The sequence below is a fragment of the Bombus fervidus genome, chromosome 9 (assembly GCF_041682495.2).
Source record: "Bombus fervidus isolate BK054 chromosome 9, iyBomFerv1, whole genome shotgun sequence".
NCBI lineage: Eukaryota > Metazoa > Arthropoda > Insecta > Hymenoptera > Apidae > Bombus > Bombus fervidus.
The window spans coordinates 10,901,486-10,920,674 of record NC_091525.1 but is presented as its reverse complement, the minus strand read 5'-3'; the positions used below and the strand labels follow the sequence as shown (position 1 = coordinate 10,920,674).

General features: G+C 40.7%; 1 protein-coding gene across 11 annotated transcripts in view; it reads left to right on the top strand.

Annotated features, from left to right (window-relative positions):
- Positions 1-807: 807 nt before the first annotated feature.
- The window catches only part of Mxd (MAX dimerization protein), a 233,250-nt gene continuing 214,868 nt past the window's right edge, over positions 808-19,189 (top strand). For 2 of the 11 annotated variants that reach the window (XM_072011081.1, XM_072011082.1), the window contains exons 1-4: positions 837-1,224; positions 2,593-3,456; positions 10,644-10,737; positions 11,994-12,023. In XM_072011081.1, coding sequence (XP_071867182.1) covers positions 3,402-3,456; positions 10,644-10,737; positions 11,994-12,023 — 179 coding nt within the window. In that variant the 5' untranslated portion in view covers positions 837-1,224; positions 2,593-3,401. The other 9 variants (XM_072011077.1, XR_011800738.1, XM_072011079.1 and 6 more) reach the window with 9 other exon arrangements.

The window sequence follows — 19,189 nt, the reverse complement described above, 5'->3', positions numbered from 1 at the left end:
TGTAACTTACCAAGAGATCATCACCTTTTTCGAAGAAATTCTTCTAACCTTTGACGATAATCACAGAAATCGGTAAATTATTGTATTTTATCCTTCCGTCACACATATTTATCACTATTATAAAGTACAAAATGATCGAATTTTGTTGAATCGAACTATAAATTTATATATATTCAAATACTATACCGAACGCTATAGATCTCGAGAGACTCAGATCTTCAGAAGTACCAATTTGAAAAAGTATGGATGACGCTAAATGGGATACAAAAGATGGCGCGATTATATGAATTTTCAAATGCACTTATCTTAAATTTCATAATGTACGGAAGTACCGAGCGACATTCTAGAATTATTATATTTAAATTATATAACAAAAGAATAAAAATTGTTTCTTACAAGAGGATCGAACAGATTATAACGAAACGAATAAGTGGGATTTGAATTATTAAAAAATACATCGTGTATTATAATAAGTTAATTCCCGATGTAATCGGTACCAGCGTGATCGATCAACGCGTTACTTCCTGATATATTATTTCTCAGTTTTAGTATATTCTAGATGAAAAAGGGGAGTGTCTTCCCTACTGGAGGAATATCGTACATGAAAAGTACACGCACGATAGCGTGCAAGAGAGCGAGGCAAGGAACACAGCCAGCTGTTTGTTTTGTTTTCGGGCATGAGATTCACGTGACACGACCGGTGCTGGTGGCGGCTCGTACGGCAGGGTCGTATTGTCAACGTTGATTGGCCGAGGCAGTGCACTGGCGCACCGCTCGGCCAATCAGCGACACCGTAAGAAACGACGCCTGGTGCTTCTACGGTGCAGAGACGTTTGACATCGATAAATGCGTGAGAGTGCTCGCGAAGTGCGGAGGTATCAGGCTGTCGCTCGCTCGTCGTCGGCTTGTCGTAGTCGTCGTCGTCGTCGGGGGCTCGTGGGCTCGTCGTCGTCGGTCAGTTTCGAGCCTCCTTTTCTTTGTCCTGACTAGCCCCCCCACTCTGTACCCGCGAAAACCTGTGCAGTAGAAGTAGTGTTAGGCAGTGCCGATCCACACAGTGACCGTCTTTCTTTACGTCGTCGCTCAGCTGCACCTACTTTCGTGTGTGAGCGAACGTATCCGGCGTGCCAAATGTCACTAGGTGGACGATAGGGTCGAAATACATTCGATCTTCAACGTCATACGTACGCACGCGTTTTTGCTGTATGTATACAGGTCGGAGAGGTAGCACATTTGCGTTAGAAATGATCATTGTCAGAAACGAGCCGTTAATGTATCGTCCGATACGCAATATACATTCGCGTGATCCTTAGGCCGGCTCCGTGTATATTGCGTATCGGTTTTATTCGCGCTCTGTATTCGCACACATTTTCTCCACATACCGTGAACGTGTGTATGCACCCATCGTGTTGCCGTTGTTTCTTGTATGGGAACCACACTTATTACGGATCACACATGTACACACGTATTTTCACTCGCATTACGTGCGTGTGCATAGGCATGTTTGTGCGGTGTAACGTGCATGTATACTAAAAGTCGCTTGCAATCCAGTCGAGAACAGAATCAAGGGAGCGCCTTTCTACGTGCTCATCGTGAGCGGAAAACCAGTACGAGCATTACCGTGATCGGTCGCGTATCATGCGAGTTTCTAGAAGATTTGCCTCTGTGTTTTGCGCGTGACAACGTACGTTTTCTCTGACGAGTAAATTGCGGTTTTATTGGCACACCGCTCGACATTGGTTGCGTGTGTGTACGTGTGTGTCCGTCTGCTACCGCAAACTGCGTATTGCGTGAGTTTCATGGGAATCGTTGACCTCACGACCAAGTTGACCGAGTTACGTGCGTGAATCAAGAAAAACGGCGATAGATTCGTCGTCCGGAACGAACGATTTACTCTTTGCGAAAATTTTGTCGTTCTATATTTCATTTTGAAGTTCTCGAACGTGTTCTTTACTTTGTTTCGGTGACCACGATATATATATATATACGAGTACATTGGCGTTATACGTTGGAAATATTGCAACATCTAGATCCATGCTCCCAGGCCACTTGGTGCATGGCTCCCAGTAAGATCTACGCGTTCAAGGTCGCTGCACAAAACAAGTAGCCGGCACGTAAAGTGGTCGCATGCACATGCACGCTGTGCACAGTACGCGATACTCGTTTCCTGACCAAAAATAATAGTTGGTGGAGCGCGCACAAGTCGAACCGGCCACTGATCGAGGTCAGGTTCTTTCGCATTCGTTGGTTTGCTCGCTTGGTTGATCGGTCGCTCGCGTCCGCGATAAATTACCGGCGACACGCGTAATCTCGACCCTTTCGACTCGCCTAGTGACTGTACTATAGTGTGCTTCTTTCCAATTGTACCGTTCGCGCTTACTTGCTTGCTCGCGTGAGCTCTCTGTCTGTCTCTTCCGTCTTTGTCGCGTATTCGTAAAACACGATTTGTCGGTTCGCTCGCACGCGACTTCGCGTATGGAAGTGTGGAGCAGCGGTGCGTCGTATTCTCTTGCCTCGCGTATATCCTATCGGTCGTTGATTTTCCTTTTCTTTTCTTTTTTGCCATTTTCACGTGATTTGGTGTGATCGTAGTGAATGTTGTGAAACGAAGGTGAAGAAAGAAGAAGAGAACCGACGAAGTCAGGCAGAAAACATAAAGATAGGAAAAGGAGAATATTACACAAGCTGTACAGAGTTAAAGTGAAACGCCACTGAGTAGTAAAGGGGGAGAAAAGAAACGTATAGAACAAGGGAAAAGGAAACTAGCATTTTAAATAAAAGGGCAAGTGGAATTGGAAGTAAGGTAGACAGACACGGACGAGATAGACTGAAAGTCGTCGAACGGTTAGTGCAAACAGGCTACAAAGGGAAACGTATATCGCGAAATAGTCGACGGAATATATACCGTGGTAGAGAGAGGAAAAAAAAAAAAAAAAAGACAGTTCTTGATGCGTATCGCGGTTGGAAAGGCCTGGCCATCGATTTGCCGTCCGCGAATCTAGTGCGCGTTTGAAATCGGGCTAGTCTCGGTAGTCACGCGCGCGCGCTTGTGTGTTACGTGCACCTAAGCGAACGCAGCCAGCGAGGCGCGCGGACGGACGAGAAAAGGAGGAAGAGGTGGCGGTCGTGGAAGAGGGGGAGGAGAAGGAGCGGCGGTTGAACAGGCGGGCGGAGAGAAAAGTTCGAGAAGCGGCAACACCAGCGCCAGCCAACATCAACATCAACAACAACAACAGATCGGCCGCGCGGTGTATACGGGGCTGGTGCTCGTCGTGTGCGTCTCTAAACGGTTATTGCGTTGTGTGTCGCGCGCGCGGCGGTGATCATCGGTGTGTGTGCCGGGATTACAGGGAAAGAGGTAGTGAACCGAAGTCGCCAAAATTACGCCAAATCGGGGAAATATGAGCATTGCTGCCCTACTACAGGCCGCCGAGTATATTGAACGAAGAGAAAGAGGTGAGTACTACTCTGCTGCCTATACTACGCGTACATCTACGCATCTGTGTTCTTTTCCTTTCTTCTTCGCGAGCACCGCGCGCCGGCAAGTTTCATCGTGGTTGCGCCTGTGTGTCTCGTGCGTGTGTACCATGTCATTGGCACATGGCAACGAACGCGCGTGTACTTACCGTCGTTGGATCTTAGAACGCGACCTTTATTATTACGCCTATCTTCATCTCTGTTTTTTCGTTCGCGGCACTTTTTTTTTATCAATATCGCGATTATCCGATAGAATCGAAGCCCCGGCTTTTTTCTTCAGTCCATATTTATCTCTTTCGAATGTTTTCTAACTAGTTTTAACGCATTCCGTATCTGTTAATTTTACGTGATTTGCCATCCAGGCCATGTGTAAATTGCGTTTCGTAACTGTTACAAAAATTACATAATCGCGAGGAAACATGCCTAATATATAAAATATTCCAATAATTGTGACTAGGAAATATTTTTGAATTGTCTTGCTTTCTACGGTTAAAATATACGAATCGAGATGAAATGGAAGTTTCAGCGTGGGTCATCAGTCATCGATAACTTACGCGGTGCAGAATATATTAATCGAATTATGAATAGGTAGGTAGAGATAAGCTTTCCGATATCGAACCGGACTCTGACGAGCTAGCTCAAGCCTAGATGTTTTCGTACTTCGGTAACCGTGAGTTTTGGAGCGCGTGACCTTCACCGGTGTACGCTCTTGTGATGCAACGTGCAGCGTACGCTGTAATCGTGTCGCGGTGCACGTTCGTTTTTCGGCCAACCGGCGGTAAACACTATCAGTAAATATACATACATATATATATATATGTAGATATATAGATAGATATGTATGTAGATATACACATGTATATATACGCGCCTTGTGTTTTTTTCACAGTGCACTGTGTGTGACTGTCGTTGTGTCGTGTAGGTCGCGTCCGCAGTGTACACGTATGCGTCAGAGTGCGCGGAGAAGCGGTAACGATGATCTCATTTTATCATTCCACTTATAATACCGCTGTGACGTATCCGATGCTACGTTTGCTCGCGTGTGTGTGCTGAATTCCCGTGATATCTCCTTCCTTCTCTTTGCTCTTGCATTTCACTAACCCACTATCCATTTTATGAAATCTATTCTTTCCAGTTGATATTTTATTTTTCTAATTAAATATTCTACCTATTTACATTTTTAGAAATGTGACACGTGTGCATCGATTATAATTAAATTAACAGTTAATTAAATCGATACAAAGATCGGAACAAATATCTCATCGTTGCTTTTTCTAGAAATATTCGTCGGTTAATGTCGCTTTAATGGAGAGCGCGTTATCGACGCGAAATTATTAGACACATTTGCATAAATATGTACATATATCTTGTCGAGTACTCTGGTTGTCGATGATTCATAGGGTATACGTTTTTCTTCATAAACAAGCCTCGACTTAAGCATTTCGTTCGACTTTTTTTCTCTTTTATTCGTTTCTTTTAAATTCTCCGGGTCACGTGACTCGCAAACGTAACCGATACTAATAGCCATTGCTGCCAACGTTACAAGCTTGTTTTCGCCAGGGCGAAAGCCATGTGTGACGTAAATAACCAAAATACACAGATCACAATAAACGGTTGTCGCCTTGCATTTTTCCGCGACGCTACGTTTCGCTTTCGAATAGTTGGTCGGGATTTACGGTGTCGTAATTCTTTCCTGTTTCTTTTAAGATCCGTGTGGTATGGAGCGCGCGTGACGTACACAGATATACATATACATACACAACGAGCCATGTATAGTCACGTTCACACACGTTCGCGAACACCCCGAAAGAACGGCTTCTTTGTTTCTCTCTTCTCTCTCTGCCCCTGTTGCCGTGCATCGATCTCTCGTGGTTTAAGCTCGCATCACGCGAGCAAGAGAGGGACGTTTTCGTGTGCGCACTAAGGCCGTTCACGAGTAGCAGCAGCACACCAGTAGTCGAGCCCCAGAAAGAGCTTTCGGTTTATTGGCCGCGCTCTCGTCAAGCGAGAGAGAAGAGCAAGGGGGAATCACGTCGGATCGTCGATCGAGCATTAACTATTATTGCTCGAGGGTACGCGAGATAAGGCTGTTACGTTATTTTAATCGGTCTATTTGGCACGATTTCCCTGAAAAACGTTCGGGACCGAGAGTTATTGTCGTTACGCTTTGTCCGAAAGTAATTGCGCGCTCAAGGCCGCTTCCATGACCGCGAAATACGTACGTATACCTCGTAAGTGACATCTGTCTTTCTATACGGGTCGTGACGTTGAAGATTACTCGATGTTTACGAAATGAGTAAGACTCTTAATACACCGTTTTCGTATTACACGTTTGTATTTTATATTTTGCACTTTACACGAACGAAGGAGTTTTATAATATTCGAAACATACCAGAAAGAGTCAATTAAATCTTCGTTCGATCATAACCTCCGATCTTCAAATCGAAACGTCACCTAAAGCATAATATTCGTGTAAATTGTAAACGAAGAACTAGAATTTTTTGGAGTAAACTCAAAGTTGCTTCATTTTGATATAATACAGGCTATATAAACTCTGTACTGGGTTCGCTGTCCACATGCCTTGAGCGGTCGATTAATTTCGCACGGGTCTAGGTTTAACGTAAGCCGCGTGGACCAGTCCATTCTTTCGAGACCACGGCTTATTCCAAATATTCGAGTATTCGGCGAGGTTGCGCTCGGAACTGCCGTTAATCGGCTTCTGTGATTTTCGCGTATTCAACGAGCGTTAAACTAATATCGCGCTCGGTATTAATATATGTATTCCTCTGGTAGAGTTACGTCCTGCGTCAAACGAACGAATGGTAAATTAAATTGTTGCAGATTCGAGAGAGGAATTCCGCTCTCGTCCACGGAATACAGTTTGCGCTGAATCGCTCCGTTGACGATTCCAGCGACGCGTTTCCGATTCTTCTGTCGTTTCTATAAAAAGGAGAAGAAAGGAGACGAGGTATTACAGGTGAAGATGGAGGAAGTAGACGTCGCGAAAAAGATGAGGAGAAATAAAAGGATTGGATTGTGAGCTGATAGAGGTAGGAGGGGCGAGAAGGAGTGGAGAGTTGAGAGAAAGGAGTAGCAAAAGAGAGAAGAACGGGTTAACGAACGCATAAGATAGAGACCGAGAGGAGCGTAGCAGAGTGTAAATTTTTATTTCAACGTCGCATCGCCGATGGCTTTTTTCTCTTCCTCGTATGCACAGCCCCATTGTATTTATAGTCTCGGGACAATTGTTACGTTAGCTCCGACTCTGCTAAAAATTACATTACCATTCGAAGATATGAAAGAACATTTCTTAAACGTAACCAACTCTTGCGAATAACACGTGGGTTTCATTTATAAAAGATTGAAATAACATCGATCACTTGGAACGAATAACGTTTAATAATTAATAGGAGCGGGAAAGTCGAATATTTTGCGTGGAGTTTCGACGATTATTTGTCACAGTCCTTTTTTGAAAAGATATTTGCACACCATTCTATTTATCGTAGCGTTTAAGTATCGATGAATTTCGTATTAATTAATAGTACTTTCGTATGATTTCAAAGATTCGACATTGATATCGTTTAACGCGATAATTCTTGCTGTTTCTTGATCTCATAATTTTTACGATACTGCCAAACTAAAATTTGATTAATCGCAAATCTCGTATCTTAGGATGTTTGCGCGGGACTATACATAGTATTTCTTGGCCGATTCCGTGGTTGAAACGTGGTTTAATAAAGGGACGAGCGGCCGTGCGAAATGTTCGTGACCGCTAACGATGCTCGATGTACACACGCCACAGCATCCAGGATATTCGGTCGTGCACTTTTACTCCCGCGTTTCCATGCCGTTAACACGCGCACCAAAGGGACAGAGAGACGTTTTGTTAATTCATTGCTCGATGTCGACTCTTGTATCGCCAGGGATCGAGCTTGGTCGAAATACCAGAGAACTATAGAATTCCCTTGACTCGTTGAGTTTTGCTTCTTCCCTTCCATGTTTAGTCATGGTAAAACGAGCGAATTTCGCGGGTTTTGGATTCACTGGGTGAAGGATCGCTTTGGGTACAAGGTACTATACTACTAATATACTACAACGGACATGTATGCGGTGTGGAGTAAGGGGAGGTGGAATTTACGTCTGTAAAAGTTACCTTGAAAATGTACATAGATGGATGCAAGTAAAGGTGTACGGCGACTCACGAAAGTTTTTGAACACTCATCTTAAAAACCTCTTATGAATGTATTATGCGTGTTATACGAAACTTTTTGAAACTTCATTAGTCTTCGTTAGAAACTTTATTATCATGGTAATGTTGGTAAAATTGGAAACAAATTCAAAAGGCATTTACTACAAACGTATTATATTTTGTACAGATGACGAATATATTGTATATAGAACGAATGTAGTCGTTTTGAATATACGGATTGTAATGCCTGGAAGAAATTTCTATTACGATCGATAAAAAATATAATAAATCAAATTCAATGGCAACTTGAACAGCTCCATGGACAGCTTTCAACAGGCACGCTAAGCCAAAACAGCAAACAAAACCCAAAGGGAAAAGAATAGGAAAAATAAAAAAAGGAAAGAAAATAAAAAACAAAATCTCCTGCCATTCTTTCCGAGAAGCTTTGTTCAAAGGTTCCCACGCAAAATACCAGGATTGTAGTTTTGTTCGAATTTTTGGAAACGAGTGGCTGTTCAACCCTCTCTCTATGAATTGGCAAACTCGTTTCGTAAGGTCCCTTTCTCTCTCTTCTTCTCTCTTCTCTTTTACCCTCTCTCTCTTTCTCTCTCTCTATGAACGCGCGTAACATGCTATTCAGCAGGCGAATTTCTCTTTTGCACGAGCCAGCCTTATGGTCATGGCATGCGAACGAAACGCTTTTCTTCTTTCACGAGGACAGATGGTCGATGTGTCGCGGGTGTACTCGCGCGAGCGCGCGTTCTTTTTCACCAGGCTGCCATTAAGGCTGTTGTACGATGATGATGATGAGGATCGGACCCAGAGACACGGCAAGAGGAGGCGTTTATAATTTACACCAGTCGTTATGGTGACTACGCGTCTCTAGCGATGGGATCAAGCATATTGTAAGAATCTAACTTCGAAGAAATCAAACAGACTTTTAAGTAGATTCAGACTCGGATGGGCTCGAATATCGAGAAATGCAAGTGACACCTCCGAGTAGAATTTTAATTTCTTGCGACTTATCTGCTTGCGAAAGACGACGATCGTAATTATTATAATATGGATAAACAAATGAAATAACATTTACAAAACATAGATTGGTAACATTCAAATACGTAACTTCCAAATTACAAGACATTAGAAGCTTCGTCTGCTGTAAAAATATGTCAAATCTTTATTTACAATGTTGAATTTTACGAAATTTTATGTGTTCAACTATCTAATTCCATTCAATTCTATCTTGAGTAACACTTAAATTCCACATGTGTCTGTTCTGGAATTCGAAACAAACTTATATTATGCCAATACTTTATAAATATAGAATGATGAAAGATACGAGTATCACTCGAATGTCACGAAATGAAACTTTTCTATTAGAATTGGCTTGAATCCGCGAATAAATACCGAACTTGATCCCATCGCTAGTCGTCACAGTCGTTTCGTCGAGTTTTTGCACATCGTGTCCTTACCTCGCTGTCCTCTTGCTGTCTGACTGTCCCCTTACATAATATCAATTTCTCGACCCGATGAGACCTGTTTGCGCTTAGCTCCCGCCATCCTGAGCGCAATTTTCGTGATAAATTACAGTGCTGGCTATTTTTGAAACGTTGTTTTGTCGCACGACGAACAAATTTTCTAGAGAGGAATGTTAAAGAACCACCGGGCATGCGAACTGTCGTGTACGCTTTGTCCGAGTATTCTAGCGTTGATTTCACTTTTCTCAACAGACAGCTTTTTACATTCCTCGTACATGTTGAAAATTCTATAAGTTACTGAAAAAATACTGATTTTTGAGAAAGTTTCTTAGATTTATGGATGGTGTATCGCAAAGTGCTTTAAAAAGTGGGCCTTCGTTCTTCTTGGCTCTATAGGTTGTAGAGTGGTTCTCGAAGGATTTTAGAAATTTATATTTATAGTGTTTATACGTAGTTTCTTTTTAAGTGTGTTTCCTACTTGCTTATCCTTTTTCAACGAATTTCTCGACCAAACATTTTCTTCTTTCTCGTATGTCACGTTACTTCCTTCTTCTAAAAATCTCAAAAAAAGCAAGATAAAATAAAAACTTTTAATTTTGCTGAATGCGAGATGCATCTATCGTAAGTTAATTATCGAATATAGAAAAAAAATTATCGAACTTTCCATTCTTCGTTATTTGAACCGATCTCAATCTTTATCTCAAACAATCAGCAATTCTCTTATCTTTTGAAACGCCAGGAAAATACATATAAAAAATTGTTACTCGCACTAGGATTTCCCAATCTCCAAAACCAGAAATCTTTGTAATTAGTTTACACAGCGATAGAAATAAGTTTTAAAATATTCCGATATCTCACATCTCTCTCTCTCTCTCTCTCTCTCACATTGCCTATAACGCAAAAAAAGCATGAAAAATTCCCATTTACGATACTACTTTCAATGTCCAAGATCCTTCACCTCTTCACCTACAAACAATCTCCATCGGCCGATTCCCTTGCTCTAAGTCTCCATCGAGGCGACCAGCGTTAGCTCGTAAATCGGCTGGTGGCCGGTTCCACGATCGCTCTCGTTCTCGCATTGTTACATTTTCAAATTTATTCGAGGTCAACGGCGTGCGACGTTCGGCGAGACTGGTTCCCTGGAACACGCGGCGTGCGTTAACTGAAATCGTAACATAAATTCCGCGCTTTTCGAGCGCTCCGCGTCTCCAGTCCGGTTTCTCTCTCTCTCTTTCTCTCTCTTTTTCTCTTTCTCTCCCTTTATAGGTGAAGCAAGAATCGCTCCGTGTCCAGGTGAAGCTTTAATGCCGTAGTAAGTTATGTTGGAAAGAGGGAACGTGACTTTATTCCGGCACGGCCGTGTGTCCGTGCGCTTTAACGAGTCGTGTTTGCCGCGAGCGAGCGCGCGCTTTTTTCCTACAGCCGCGCGGTATCTTTTGGAATTCGCGCGATGCGAACGGATCGGCAGAACTCACCGACCGATTGGTTTGTCATTGCAGAAGCTGAACATGGCTACGCTTCGACGATGCCGATGCCCGATGATATGCGGACGGTCACAAAAAGGCCAAAGACGAAAAAATCCCAAGGCAGCAGGTTGGTATCCTCGCGAACACGTCGACGACGTAGCTTTTCAGTTTTTACTCGTTTCTCAGTCCGGCTTGATGTATCTGACGTTTCTTTTTTATTTTTACTCTTTGCTCTTTTTCTTGTTTTCCCTCTCGGGAGGAAGCGATCTGATTTCGTTGTACGCAATAATAGTAGTCTTCATTCCGTGATTATTAGACTGCGGATTTTTATGCATTTATGGGAAATATAAACGTGCGAAAATGCAAAGTATAGCACTCGTTACAATGTTTAATAATTTACAGCAATTTTCTATCCATTTTCTTAAATTCGCCAAGATACGAATTCGCGCGAGTATTCACAGTCTAGTGACCACTTGATTGTTAAGAAATTTTCGCGAGTTTCAAAGTAGGTCTGACAATTTTAGAAAATTTTGTAAATTCCGAAAACCTGTAAGCGTGGAGAAATTTATTGTTCAATGTAGTCCACGGTATTTCAAGTGGTATACAAAATATCGTTTGTTTTTTCCAAGAATGAGTTCAATGATTTATCATGCAAGGTTAATCGGGCAAAATCGTAACACAACATCGCTGAAAATATATCTTATCAGTACGTTGAAGGCCGCTACGTTTGTTCCGAATGGCGTTGATACAGAACGTGTTTTAAAGCGGTTTCATCCTACGTTTGAATCCTAAATGATCGCGCGATTAGGCCATTCAACTCGTTTGAAGAGTGGTCGTCGATCAAAAACACGATCGAAATAATAACATATAATAAGATCGGAGCTATTAGAATTTGAAATTCGTAAACATATGCAAATTCTCAAATTTTCAAACATCAAATCCTTGAAATTTTAATGTTATCGAAGATGTAGAAATTATATTCCTTTCGTTTTATTTTCGTAGAATTTTATTTACATTAATTTCTTTCAAGAATCAAATCATTTATCGTACAACTATCGCTTACACTATCGTATTAATTGTTATATTCACGAAGCAGTTGTCTTTCTCTCTTTTACTTTACTACGTATTTAGTTATTTGGTCATATAAATTTGTAATATTCGACAGAACGAAATTGCTTTGAAAAATGTCCATATTATGTTTAGCTTACTAGAAAATGTAATGCCCACGCATAATGGAACGTTTACTTCGTGGAAAATTTAAAATTTCGTTGGTACTTGAAACGCCGACGTTTTCCCTTCCTTCTTTCTTTTTTTTTCTTACTATCGCAAAGCAAACGATTTCACCGCTTTGAAGTCTAACAAGAACGTTCTTTTCCGTTGCAGGACAACTCATAACGAGCTCGAGAAAAATAGGTGAGTACTTCATTTATCTCATTAACTTAATCCTATTCCAACCTCTCGTTTTGTTTTGCTCGTATAATGAGAGAGTATAGCCTACCAAGACTGGGCAAACTCGCCACTATTCACCGAGAAGAAACGAGAAAAAAAAAAAAAGTAGGTCTTTTACGTTCTATTTAACGCAATCTCTTCGTCTAATTCGATAGGTCCGGTTCAAAGAGATCTCAATTTTCAAAGCATCTCATGTGCCATGTCCGTTGATCTCTAAATCGTCAATTCTTGCGACAACGAGCCTAGTTAATTTTATACGTAATTTTCAAGTATCGAAACGATCGCATAAAGTTCCATCCATAGTGCTAATACGAAATTAAAAGGAAGTAGTTAATGATTTAAGATCGATCCATTAGTCTTCATTCAAAGATCATTCAAAGATTACAGTCTCCATTCGAAGATCGTAAGAGATAATTTATTTAAATTTCGTGTCGTCGATTCTAAACCTCGAAAGGCAATTACGGGAATTAATATAACAATATCTTTGTTCATCGTGACGTCAGGAGAAAAAAAAGAAAAGAAGAATTATCGGAGGACGGTGATGAGAGGAGGGTGAACAGTTGGCGATCCCACGACAAATGATCGTCCCTGGTCGTGTGTTAAATTGAAAGCAATTTACGGTTATCTCGCGTCGTTGTTCGCGACGTACAAAGGGCTGGGTCTGTTAATTAACATGCGTGATACGTGCGATTAGATGCGACCCTTTTATATACAGCGGGTCAGGAAAGTTCGAAATAGAGCGGAACAATGGCCGACGAGACGCTTAGTGGAACAGGTTTCCAAGGGTGCTGCCTGCACTAACCCCGATTGTCGACGTGATTTATAAGTCGCGGACCCGTTCTCTCGCTCTTGCTCCTCGTTCTTGCGCCTCTTCCGCGGAATGTATGAAAGCGAAACGGTTCGCTAGATCGTCAGCTCGACGAGTCGGTGGAACTTTTGATTTGTCATTCTCTCATTGACGAGGGTGGTTAGATAAGAGCATCATAGCGGTTGAACAAATTGTTAGAATTGACTCAATCTCCGTAGTCTACGGCAGCGATTTTCAATCTGTTTCGCTTCATGGCACGCATAAACGAGGTAATTACTAATATTCTGGGGCGCAAAAGGTACATTATATTTGGTTCAAGACAAGACGTTCACACCGGGCGGCTGCTGTTACTTTGATTTGATAACCCGAGGTAAATGAGATTAGTGCTACTGACTATGTAATCGGATATTGCACGTTTTAACGCTAGAATCCTATCAAACTTGTCAAAATGACGGTTTCCAGATTTTTTTTTCTACAATTACTAAAAGTACACAGGTATTCCTGTGAAAATGAATATTGGTTTTTAGTTAGACAGAGGTTCGATTATATCGATCTATTTGTTTTAACTAATATCCGTTGAATTACACTGATTTATACGTGTAGAACATTTAGGTACGTAGCAAAGACCGGGTAGTTGTAGCGTTAGAAGCTGTTGCGGCACACCGCATCGATTGAAAATCACAGGTCTAACAGTTAAATCTCAACTGTAAACCAGCGAGATGGATACATTGGATTGTAACGTAAGTAAGTTCGGTTAAACTCAATACATATTTTTCTTTATTTGACCGAACTTATTTATGTTACAACCGAGTAGAAGACTCGTCGACGATCTCTTCTATAAATAAACTGCGTAAAACATCCTACGATTTATCCATCGATCGGAACCCAAAAATCTTGTCAAATCGACGAAATGATTTTTCCACGAGACACAGAGTCGGACCATTCGGGCGAGTTCGAAGCTCTTGAGGCGACGCGTGTTTCGCCACTGTGATGGCCGGGCTGACGGAAGGGCGGAGGGGCGGAAATGTGCATAAACGTAAAAAAACCGAGGGCTTTGTTATTCGCTTGTACACCTTTTTGCCACACGGCAGGAACAGCCAGAGAACTCGGTACACACGGTGTACCGTGTGTACCCGGGCACACACGGGGCGCGCACAACCCGGAGACACAAATGCTAGGGGATGATGGCATATATGCTATATATGGTGGGAAAAAGGAAGACAGAAGTGCAGACAGAGATAGCCAGAGGGAGAGAAAGAATCGTGGGGAGAGAGGCTATCGATTTTTTTTGTCCCCAAGCGACGAAAGCACCACAGGAGGGTGAAGGGGGTAGGTGGTGCGTGGCACAGAAACGGACAATGTAAAAGCCCACACCGCCAACCACTCCGTTACACCACGTAGTTACGTTACATAACGCAACGCAGCCACGAGACATTCATGGAATCCGTGGCACACGAAGCTTTTGGTCTTCCAGCATCGTTTGATCCACTGGCTCCGTTATTCTTGAATCGTGTCGCGCGAAATACGGTTTTCGTATTCATGATATTAACCCTCAGATGCATCAACTTTCCACGCGAATTGGAATATTTTAAATTTCTCTGGTATAATTTAAGTTAGAGTAGCTCGCCAATGTATCGCTATACTCGTCCACAATTTTGACGAATATATTACGTCTGCTGTATGAAACATTTCGATATTTCACTGGCATTGTAATAACATCCAACTCGTATCAGAATTATATTCTAAAAATTGTATTCGTTAAACATCGTATTCGTCACGTTTTGAAAATACAGAAGTTTCAAAATATTTATCGCAAGTGTGTGTTTTGCAGAGATCGCAAGAGTATTTAAATACCTGATCGTTCACGATATTAATAATTCTCAATGTTCAGTGGCCATCACCTTCTTAGTTTGCAATAATTTTATTCGTAATAGATATCTTGTAACTCGTATTTATATCTTCAGATTGCAATAAAATGTTGTCGATATAATCACGACAGTCCCGTCTTACGATGGTCATAAAATTTGTCTTTGAAATTTGAAGATGTTTTAAATAACACGCACACGTCAACGTTTCTTAGTAAGTAAGTGTACGACGAATACTCTTGCGAGATACCGTACGTGTCGTAAAATCATAAACGTATGATCTTAATCTCGTGCCTTTGCACTTTTCTACTTTCTTTCGTTTGGAAATAGTGGCTGTGAAAGAGGTGCTTGGAGATTGAGAGAAAAAATCTAATAAACTCGTAAATCGATTCGATTTGAATTAAGGTAATTATAAGGTTGGCCAGGGTGAAGTTTATTACAGACAGTTACCATAGAATCTTAGAGCGAATATAATATCCGAATCGTGACTTTTATTCTACGAAATGCGCTATGCTACTTTGGTTCGCTGTGTCCGAATTTGAATAATTTTACTTGGGATTCATCAAATCCCACGGCGTTTGAATTAACATGACAGAATTTCAAAGTAATTTTCACCGAGAATACCAGCGGTAAAAACTTTCTTGAAATTTATATTACATTTACTCTTGAAGAGACGCGGGAATGAGAGAACCGTATGTAACGAGAAACTTCGTAATTGTTATATCTCTTTTACTTCTAATTCGATTCGATACGTACGCTCATTAATTTTTTCACCCTCGGATACTAGCTTCCAAGGAAATATTCGAAATTATACAACTTTCGTGCCAGACATTCCTTTAATAAAAGTAGTATTACTTGTAGAGAGATCGGGACGATTCAGCGCTCCATTACGTATAATATAATTATCTCGTGACTTGTAATATTTCGTGCCAAACCTATGCGAGTCGATAGTTTCAAAAGATTTAAGATCTCTTCGGTCGATCGATATTAATATGTATTTCATTCGTCGATATAAAAAAATTGGATTGCAAGGAGATCCTGGCGCTTCACGGAATTACGATGCAAAAACAGGTCGGATAATCATACCCTAGAAAACTGATCCGCATTCACCGCGGCTCTTGATTTACGTTTCTTTAAATCTCAAATAGAAGCAGTCTTTATACTCGATAGAATTACAAGCAAAATGGGTCGAATAATCACGCTCTGGAAAACTGATCCGCATTCACTGTGACTCTCGATACGCGACCGTGTCGCGAGCTATGAAATATTCGACGGCTCCTACTCTCTTCGATTCTCTGTTAACCACAACCACGATCCATTTCGATCAGAGATAACGGTTCCGTTCCACGATCCACGACGTTTCAAGAACCAGATTAATACCGTTTCGAGATTTACAGATTTCATTCCGTTATTGATCACGTTCGTTTCTACTTCTAAATGCTTTGAAATGTAATAAAAGTAGGATCGGTAATCCATCAAATTATTTTTTATTACAAGAGAAATAATAAATGAAAAGATAAACAGGTTTCAAATTATATTTATATCGCTTTCCTCTTCGTTCGTTAATCAAGAATTATATAAAAATGACAAAGATTAAAGAGTAAGGTACATAAATTATATATACAGCGCTTAACGCGTTCGCTAAAACAGTTCATAAACGCTATCTGCTGTGTTACCAGAGACAATGGTTTCGTTCTTCGTTTCAAAAAGCGTGTTTCCAAAGCGTGTCTCGAAAGCATGCTCGGTATTGCCGTACGTGTATGCACGGTAATTTCGAATCGCAATAGTATGTCATCAGAAACACGAACAGAGGGTCTTACCGAGGGTGCATGCAGAGTAACCGAGCGTCGCGGTTCACGCATGGTTTCAGGACTGCGCCAGAACGTATAATGACAGGAATTTTAATTAATTGCTATAATAACTACGCGCCGTGTCCACCACGCGGACAGTGAATTTGCATTTGTTTTCGCCAACGGATCGTCAACGATTCTCTCGTTGCTTTGCGGCGAGCGCGGCGATCTGTCGGCCGGAAGTAGCCGAGAGCTGGAACGAAATGGAAATTTTCCGACGATCCTCCAACGATAAACGATGCTCTCGCGATACCTCTTCAGCCTCTACTCTATTCGCTCTTAATACACCGTTGATTTATCGTTTGATTCTCGCGTCAGTAAATTTATTGCAATACGATATTCGTTTACAGTGATCGATCAGTTTTTTTTTTTTTCAAATTACGCCTGTAATATTACGCGTATTGCGTTATAATAGTTCGAAAGAGCGAAACTTCGGTCTCTTCGGGAAATATTTTGTCGATATAATTTTAATAAAAATTCAACTTTGTGCTCTACGCATTTTTCGAATCTGATATTTTTTAATTGATATTTCCACGATAATCTGTAATAATGTCTAAGGTAAAAAGAATTTCATAATTTAATAATGCCTTTGAAGATATCGAGAGATATCGGTTAGATAAATCGCGATAATTCGAACGATCGCTTGGAAGCGAAGATCGAAGTTCGAGTACCGAGAACGAGTTCTCCATGCAGATATCTCGTTAAGCCAAGACTCGCTTCCGGTGGGAAAGGTTGATACGGAATCGCAACACGATGTCTGCATGTTAACGAAACGATATGAACGGGAATTGTTTGTCGTGTGGCAGTCGAATGAAATTTAAGTAGCTTTATTTTCTTGTTTCTTGAACGATACGCCGTGTATATTCGCGTCTTGTGTTCCTCCTGTAGCAGAAATCTCTTAAATACGGTAGAGGAACCCGGTTCCTAGATTTAATGGGAGTTTTTTATATCAAGGTTAAAAACTTCAAGTTGAAGAGGAAATTCTGCAGCGTAGTTCAAACAGCCAAGAATTCGATTTGTATTTTATACGTGTCCTCGTTAATATATATAGATGAGAGTTCATAATGATGATTTTGATTAAAATTTTGTTACTTATAATCGGTAAATAGATTTAAAATCATTTTCTTTATCTGCTCCATCGCGAATATTCTAATGCACCCAATGCTCTTTTTACTTGTACAATTTATGAAATAATTATTTTCCGATACTTTGCTACTATTTTAGTAGTTGAACTATATAGTTAATTAAAGTACATGATTCTATGTATGTAAGATGTAACTGCGTATTCCAAGTCATATCATAACAACCGAATAAAATATAACGACAGAATTTTCCGACCGAGCCAAATATATTCCACGTAGTATAGGAAAGAGAAAGGGAAGTAAATAGATAAACAATATGAACGAACGTATAATATCGAAAATCCCCGGAAAAGACCATTATTATCAAAAGTATTATCGTTATCGGCGTATTTCGTTTCCTAACGATTTATAATCGTACACAACAGTTCGTTGGAGAGTACGCTTTTCAAGATCGACCATCACGCGTGCGCGTGCGAATTCGCTTCGGCCCGCAGATGTTAATTTCCCAACTGTTGCTATTTACGACGACGCTGAAACCATTTGGACGAGCGTCCGGAACGCAATTCGGAAATGGTGAAATTTTAATGACGCCTGTCCACGGGACGAATCGATATAGCCAAGATGTGGCGGCGCGCGAAAAGCATATCGATTTAAACGCGGTATCGGAGATAAAAAAGAGTTCAGTAACTAAATCAATATTAAATAATTCTAAAATTAATTACAGTAAATTTATAACGGAATGCCTATCATTTAATAAGACGACGATTAATAAGACAATATTAAATCTCGTATCTACGAAAAACGAGCAAGAAACGTTGTATCTTAGTTGATACGTTCAACTTTGTCCGTCTCGTTCGTAGCATTTATTTCGATCTTTGAAAAACTTATCAAAAATACATAGGCGAGTGATTAAATATTCCAAAAAGTCGTAAAAGTTATGCGAAGGAACCCTTTATCGGAAAGGGGTTTTCCAGCACAAAGGAGCAATTTTTCGAGCGAATATCGGGAAAGTCTAATCGTAGTTGAAGCTTTCTTAATTTTCGCTATGAATTTTCCGAACAACTTAATACGATTCAACGATATAAATCGTAGATTATCGTTGGAAGATTTAGAAATCGTTTTGGCCGTCCTCGTAGCGTGTAGTTCTTTAGAAATCTCGTCAAGAATGATTAATCAGGTGCAACTTGTGCAATTGGCAATGTGTTTTTAATTGGTTAACTCGGAACATGAAGTGCGGAGCAATTACACGGTCGTTTGGCTGGATATTTTTATTCTTTGATGAAACTATCGACGTTTCGAAAGATACGAATTTATATGATTGAAAATTTATACGTTGGAACTTGATTGCTATAATTAACAGCTGTTTAATGATAGTTAAATAGATTAACAATTTTTTATTTATAATAGTACACGTTTCCTTTAATTATTAAATTCACGATCATCGGTTTCTCGAAACTAGGTAAGGTTGATTTACTCCGTTTAAATATTTTTGTTAGGGAATAGCGAAAAAAAAAAAAAAGAAAAA